This window comes from Bombina bombina, chromosome 5 (genome assembly GCF_027579735.1).
Source record: "Bombina bombina isolate aBomBom1 chromosome 5, aBomBom1.pri, whole genome shotgun sequence".
Lineage (NCBI taxonomy): Eukaryota > Metazoa > Chordata > Amphibia > Anura > Bombinatoridae > Bombina > Bombina bombina.
This window is the reverse complement of record NC_069503.1, coordinates 19,450,295-19,459,240: the sequence shown is the minus strand read 5'-3', so window position 1 is coordinate 19,459,240 and position 8,946 is coordinate 19,450,295. Positions and strand designations below refer to the sequence as shown.

General features: G+C 43.0%; 1 protein-coding gene across 1 annotated transcript in view; it reads right to left on the bottom strand.

The window, feature by feature from the left end:
- Nucleotides 1–7,282, bottom strand: part of LOC128659180 (uncharacterized) — a 26,711-nt gene extending 19,429 nt beyond the window's left edge. The window contains exons 1-2 of the mRNA XM_053712864.1: nucleotides 7,107–7,282; nucleotides 726–806 (exon numbers count right to left, since the gene is read on the bottom strand). Of these exons, the coding sequence (XP_053568839.1) occupies nucleotides 726–782 (57 nt within the window). The 5' untranslated portion in view covers nucleotides 783–806; nucleotides 7,107–7,282. The remainder of the gene's footprint in view (nucleotides 1–725; nucleotides 807–7,106) is intronic.
- Between the last annotated feature and the right edge of the window lie 1,664 nt (nucleotides 7,283–8,946).

Sequence of the window (8,946 nt, the reverse complement as noted above, 5' to 3'; positions counted from 1 at the left end):
CTCTAGCAGAAGGCAGCACATGCAGGGAAGAGGCACCCTAGCAGAAAGCGGGACATGCAATGAGGAGACACTCTAGCAGAAGGCGGGACATGCAGGGTGGAGACACTGTAGTAGAAAGTGAGACATGCAGGGAGCAGGCACTCTAGCAGAAGGCAGGTTATGCAGGGAGGAGGCACACTAGCAGAAGGCAGGACATGCAGAGAGCAGGCACCCTAGCAGAAGGGGAAACATGCACAGAGGCGGCACTCTAGTAAAAAGCGGGACATGCAGGGAGGAGGCACCCTAGCAGAAGGCGGGACATGCAGGGAGGAGGCACCATAGCAGAAGGTGGGACATGCAGGGAGGAGGCACCCTAGCAGAAGGCGGGACATGCAGGGAGGAAGCACTCTAGCAGAAGGCGGGACATGCAGGGAGGAAGCACTCTAGCAGAAAGTGGGACATGCAGAGAGGAGCAAGATGCATGTAGGGGGATAGGCGTCCTGCAAAACACTGGGCACTTGGGACACGGAACATAAACTTATATTTTGCAAATGGTTAAATTATGTGCTATATAAATATTATATTACCCTGCTATACATGAGATCATTGATATTTTCCCCATGACATAGACTGTGTACTAGCTCAGTAACTATTCTTTATTGTTTTAGAGATGATGTCTGATATGACTCCCATGTACTGTGCACACAGAAGTGACAATAAAGTGACAGCTCTGTGCCCTCACTCACCTGTACGATCATCCTCACACTGCTGTTCTTCCGCGGAGTCCTTCCCACGCTTGCCATGATTAGGGGCAGCTGGGTGGTAGGCTATAATTGGATATAATTATATCAATAAAGGGATGTTCAACACACAGACATATGCAAAAGAACGAAAAGCAATAAGGCAGTTTGTCACACATAACACACTCTTTACACACATCCTTTGTGCCTTACTGAGCCTAAATCAATGTGTTTAACCACCACTGGCAGGGCAAGACTGGGAATAAAAACCAGCCATGTTTTCCAATGAGGCCCTAAAATGCACATGCCCCATTTTTCTCGAGGATTACTGGGATACTCCCTCCCCCAATATTCTTTTTCATAATTTTTATATCAGTTTGTAATAAAATAAAATGCCAGGTCATTGACATACATGACTCCCTTTCACAGTGTGAAAATGATTATCCATAGTGTGTCCCTCTATCTCACAGTGTGACTTGACTAGATAATAGAAACCAATTGAATGATGGTACTAAATTGTACATGATCTAAGAAATGAAACTTACAAGTAGAGAATAGGAGAGGTGATACAGCTACATCCTTTAAATTGTATTTGACCAGCCTCAGCTACTGTGGCCCACCGGGAAATCTCTTGGTTTACTGGTAGGCCAATCCAGTCTTGCGCATTGGTAAATTCCTGCTTGGGAGTCACAAGCATTTTATCTCAAGAGCAGGAAACTCGCTGTGATTCGCAAGGGTGTGACTGCCATTCCTGATTGGTTCACTGGCAGCTTCCTGCCATTTCTATATGACAGGTAATATAATATATTTTTTGTTTAGTAAATGTCCCACTGCACAAACACTAATTTCCTACTATGTAACAGGGTACTTGGCCCAGCGTACTGTCTTGACGTAGTAGTACCAACATCCAACACTTTGTTGCATGCTGTAGTCCCCGCTGTCCACTGAGACAGCGGTGACTGCTGCTGGGGGCAGATGGCATTTGCCTTCATATAGTGAGGGAGCACTAATTGTGTTCCCTTAGTATATGAAGCCAGATCGCTGACACAGACAGTGACACAGATATTATTGCTGTGTATCGGGTGGTGCCGTGGGAGGTTTGGGAAGGAAGGAGGTGGGTGAGCTTTCCATAGCAGGGAAGGAGGAGAGAAGGGTTTCCAATGCTACAGAAATCTTTTTGGGAGGGGAGAATTAGAGGGGCAGTGGGCCCTGTAGTTAGATCACTTGAAGGGGGAAATGGGGAGCGTTAGGGGGATCATATACTATTAAAATAACAAATAAAAAACAATCCCCCGCTAGACTACACACTGGTATATTATCAATAACAAATATGGCGGTGCAGTATGAAGGAGTGGGAAGAGAGCTATTTCTGAGGGATCAAAGAGGTGGGAGGATGAGAGGGGTTCCCTGCCCTACAGAACAAAATACATTAAAAAAAAATCTAATTGCATACTGGCGGACTGAGGTAGGAGGGTAATCACTGCACTACAATACATTTTACCCTTAACAGCTTACTGAATATCTCCTTCACTGCAGGGATTTTAATTTTTTTTTTTTTTAAATATGATATTAATTTTGAGATTTTGGGCAGTTCTGCTATAACAAATCGGAATTAAGGTAGGAAAAATCCTATTGGCTGATGCTATCAGCCAATCGGATTGAAGTTCAATCCGATTGGCTGATCCAATCAGCCAATAGAATGCAAGCTCAATCCTATTGGCTGATTGGATCAGCCAATAGGATTTTTCCTACCTTAATTCCGATTGGCTGATAGGATTCTATCAGCCAATCGGAATTCAAGGGACGCCATCTTGGATGACGTCATTTAAAGGAACCTTCATTCTTCATTAGGACTTCGTTTGAAGAGGATGCTCCGCGTCGGCTGAATTGAAGATGGACCCGCTCTGCTCCGGAAGGATGAAGATAGAAGATGCCGCCTGGATGAAACCTTCTGCCGTCTGGAGGACCTCTTCTGCCCCGATCGGATGAAGACTTCTGCCTTATGGAGGACCACTTGTGCCCGGCTGGGTGAAGACGGCTCAAGGTAGGGTGATCTTCAGGGGGTAGTGTTAGGTTTTTAATAACTATTCTACCTAGTTAAAATAAGTACAAAGTTGCCTGTAAAATAAAAATAAATCCTAAAATAGCTACAATGTAACTAATAGTTATATTGTAGCTATATAAGGGTTTATTTATAGGTAAGTATTTAGTTTTAAATAGGAATAATTTAGTTAATAATAGTAATTTTCATTAGATTTATTTAAATTAGATTTAATTTAGGGGGGGTTCGGATTAGACTTAGGTTTAGGGGTTAATAAATTTAGTATAGTGGCGGCGACGTTGGGGAAGCAGATTAGGGGTTAATAATTGTAGGTAGGTGGCAGCGAAGTTGGGGGCGGCAGATTAGGGGTTAATAACTATAATGTAGGTGGCGGCGATGTTGGGGGCAGCAGATTAGGGGTTTATAAGTATAATGTAGGTGGCGGCGGTGTCCGGAGCGGCAGATTAGGGATTAATAGTATAATGTAGGTGGCGACGATGTCGGGGACGGCAGATTAGGGGTTAATAAGTGTAAGATTAGGGGTGTTTAGACTCGGGGTTCATGTTAGGGTGTTAGGTGTAGACATATTTGTTATTTTCTCATAGGAAACAATGGGACCTCGTTAGAAGCTGAACGCTGCTTTTTTTGCAGGTGTTAGGTTTTTTTTTCAGCTGGCTCAGCCCCATTGTTTCCTATGGGGAAATCGTGCACGAGCACATTTAACCAGCTTACCGCTGACTTAAGCAGCGCTGGTATCGAGGTGAGATGTGGAGCTAAATTTTACTCAACGGTCACTTTTCTGAGGCTAACACAGCCATTCAGAAAACTCGTAATACCAGCGTTGTTTAAAGTGAGCGTTGGAAAAAAAAAAAGGCTTGTTAGCACCGCACGGCTCTACCAACAAAACTCGTGATCTAGCCATTTATTTCCCCCGACTGGTAAACTATAGTGGTATTTTCCAAAATGCCTATACGTGACAGACACTGAGTTGTCGCTGAAGCACATTGCACTGCAGTTCTGCTATAACAGGACCACCCCGGTCTGTGTCAGTCATGCAGAGGTCAGCTGAGGACATTAGCACAGAAAATAATGGTTGTAAATATAAGTATAACGTGTGTGAGAGCAGCGTGGCCTGCACGCCCCCTCCTCATGCAGAAAGCAGATCATTTCCTGCTCAGGTCTGACAATAACTACACAGAACTGAGCATTTCCTGTGTGCTCAAACAGTGACACACTTACTAATACACATACACACATAGTGACACACACAGAAACATAGTGACACACATACTAACAGACACAGTAATACATACACTTACTGACACACACATAGTGGCACACACAGACACATAGTGACACACATACTAACACACACAGTGATACATACACATACTGACACACACATATAGTGGCACACACAGACACATAGTGACACACATACTAACACACACAGTGATACATACACATACTGACACACACATAGTGACACACACATAGTGACACACATACTAACAGACACAGTGATACATACACATACTGACACACACATAGTGGCACACACAGACAAATAGTGACACACATACTAACAGACACAGTAATACATACACTTACTGACACACACATAGTGGCACACACAGACACATAGTGACACACATACTAACACACACAGTGATACATACACATACTGACACACACATATAGTGGCACACACAAACACATAGTGACACACATACTAACACACACAGTGATACATACACATACTGACACACACATAGTGACACACACATAGTGACACACATACTAACAGACACAGTGATACATACACATACTGACACACACATAGTGGCACACACAGACAAATAGTGACACACATACTAACAGACACAGTAATACATACACTTACTGACACACACATAGTGGCACACACAGACACATAGTGACACACATACTAACACACACAGTGATACATACACATACTGACACACACATAGTGGCACACACAGACAAATAGTGACACACATACTAACAGAGACAGTAATACATACACTTACTGACACACACATAGTGGCACACACAGACACATAGTGACACACATACTAACACACACAGTGATACATACACATACTGACACACACATATAGTGGCACACACAGACACATAGTGACACACATACTAACACACACAGTGATACATACACATACTGACACACACATAGTGACACACACATAGTGACACACATACTAACAGACACAGTGATACATACACATACTGACACACACATAGTGGCACACACAGACACATAGTGACACACATACTAACACACACAGTGATACATACACATACTGACACACACATAGTGGCACACACAGACAAATAGTGACACACATACTAACAGACACAGTAATACATACACTTACTGACACACACATAGTGGCACACACAGACACATAGTGACACACATACTAACACACACAGTGATACATACACATACTGACACACACATAGTGGCACACACAGACAAATAGTGACACACATACTAACAGACACAGTAATACATACACTTACTGACACACACATAGTGGCACACACAGACACATAGTGACACACATACTAACACACACAGTGATACATACACATACTGACACACACATAGTGGCACACACAGACAAATAGTGACACACATACTAACAGACACAGTAATACATACACTTACTGACACACACATAGTGGCACACACAGACACATAGTGACACACATACTAACACACACAGTGATACATACACATACTGACACACACATATAGTGGCACACACAGACACATAGTGACACACATACTAACACACACAGTGATACATACACATACTGACACACACATAGTGACACACACATAGTGACACACATACTAACAGACACAGTGATACATACACATACTGACACACACATAGTGGCACACACAGACAAATAGTGACACACATACTAACACACACAGTGATACATACACATACTGACACACACATAGTGGCACACACAGAAACATAGTGACACACATACTAACACACACAGTGATACATACACATACTGACACACACAGACACATAGTGACACACATACTAACACACACAGTGATACATACACATACTGACACACACATAGTGACACATAGTGACACACATACTAACACACACAGTGATACATACACATACTGACACACACATAGTGACACATAGTGACACACATACTAACACACACAGTGATACATACACATACTGACACACACATAGTGACACATAGTGACACACATACTAACACACACAGTGATACATACACATACTGACACACACACAGTGATACATACACATACTAACACACACAGTGATACATACACATACTGACACACACATAGTGGCACACACAGAAACATAGTGACACACATACTAACACACACAGTGATACATACACATACAAACACACATGATAGTGGCACACATACTAATACACACACACAGACACATAGTGACACACATACTAACACACACAGTGATACATACACATACTGAAACACACATAGTGACACACATACTAATACACACACACAGACACATAGTGACACACTTACTAATACACATACACAGATAGTGACACACACAGAAACATAGTGGCACACATACTAACAGACACAGTAATACATACACATACTGACACACACATAGTGACACACACAGACACATAGTGACACACATACTAACAGACACAGTAATACATACACATACTGACACACACATAGTGACACACACAGACACATAGTGACACACATACTAACACACACAGTGATACATACACATACTGACACGCACATAGTGACACACACAGACACATAGTGACACACATACTAACACACACAGTGATACATACACATACTGACACACACATAGTGACACATAGTGACACACATACTAACACACACAGTGATACATACACTTACTGACACGCACATAGTGGCACACACAGACACATAGTGACACACATACTAACACACACAGTGATACATACACATACAAACACACATGATAGTGGCACACATACTAATACACACACACAGACACATAGTGACACACATACTAACACACACAGTGATACATACACATACTGGCACACATACTAACACACTCACATAGTGACTGTGGCACACATAGTGACACACACAGTGATACATACACATAGTGACTGTGGCACACATACTAACACACACAATCACTATCACACAACACGGTATGGGCATGGGAAGCTTAGCTGCTGCTTTACCATACAGGCAGATGGGTGCCAGCTGCCCCATGGCATATATTTACCCGTGTAGGCCCTGGTGTCCGGATAAAGCCCCACGCTCAGCCTCTGCTGTGGATATAGATTCTACAGCCAAAAGGATGAAGAGGATATTGTGGGGGTGAGAGCTGAGAGAGGGCAGGATGGGGGAGGCAGGAGCACTGCCGTCAGCAGGAATGTGTGATGACACTGCGTTGCTAACTCATTGGGAGGGGGTTGGCTCTGTGTGACTGCAGCTGCCCTGCTCATCTGCATAGAGCTGGCTGCCAACTGCTTAACCCTTGCTTGCCTTTGCAGTTACAGAAGCATCAGAGTTCTGGTCAGCAGGACACAGTAACAAGGACAGAGTTGCTAATGCGTTTCATCCTGAGTGTCAGTGTGCAGAAATCAGACAATGTAACGTATATGGGCACGTATCAGAATCACAAGTACGCCAATACCACCATGCAGATACCAGACTGTGTAACATGTATATGGGCACGTATCAGAATCACAAGTACGCCAATACCACCGTGCAGAAATCAGACAATGTAACATGTATATGGGCACATATCAGAATCACAAGTACGCCAATACCACCGTGCAGAAATCAGACAATGTAACATGTATATGGGCACATATCAGAATCACAAGTACGCCAATACCACCGTGCAGAAATCAGACAATGTAACATGTATATGGGCACATATCAGAATCACAAGTACGCCAATACCACCGTGCAGAAATCAGACAATGTAACATGTATATGGGCACATATCAGAATCACAAGTACGCCAATACCACCGTGCAGAAATCAGACTGTGTAACATGTATATGGGCACATATTAGAATCACAAGTACGCCAATACCACCGTGCAGAAATCAGACAATGTAACATGTTTATGGGCACATATCAGAATCACAAGTACGCCAATACCACCGTGCAGAAATCAGACTGTGTAACATGTATATGGGCACGTATCAGAATCACAAGTACGCCAATACCACCGTGCAGAAATCAGACAATGTAACATGTATATGGGCACATATTAGAATCACAAGTACGCCAATACCACCGTGCAGAAATCAGACTGTGTAACATGTATATGGGCACGTATCAGAATCACAAGTACGCCAATACCACCGTGCAGATACCAGACTGTGTAATATGTATATGGGCACGTATCAGAATCACAAGTACGCCAATACCACCGTGCAGATACCAGACTGTGTAATATGTATATGGGCACGTATCAGAATCACAAGTACGCCAATACCACCGTGCAGAAATCAGACAATGTAACATGTATATGGGCACATATTAGAATCACAAGTACGCCAATACCACCGTGCAGATACCAGACTGTGTAACATGTATATGGGCACATATTAGAATCACAAGTACACCAATACCACCGTGCAGATACCAGACTGTGTAACATGTATATGGGCACATATTAGAATCACAAGTACGCCAATACCACCGTGCAGAAATCAGACTGTGTAACATGTATATGGGCACGTATCAGAATCACAAGTACGCCAACACCACCGTGCAGATACCAGACTGTGTAACATGTATATGGGCACGTATCAGAATCACAAGTACGCCAATACCACTGTCCAGATACCAGACTGTGTAACATGTATATGGACACGTATCAGAATCTAAAGTATGCCAATACCACTGTCCAGATACCAGACTGTGTAACATGTATATGGACACGTATCAGAATCTAAAGTACGCCAATACCACCGTGCAGAAATCAGACTGTGTAACATGTATATGGGCACGTATCAGAATCACAAGTACGCCAACACCACCGTGCAGATACCAGACTGTGTAACATGTATATGGGCACGTATCAGAATCACAAGTACGCCAAT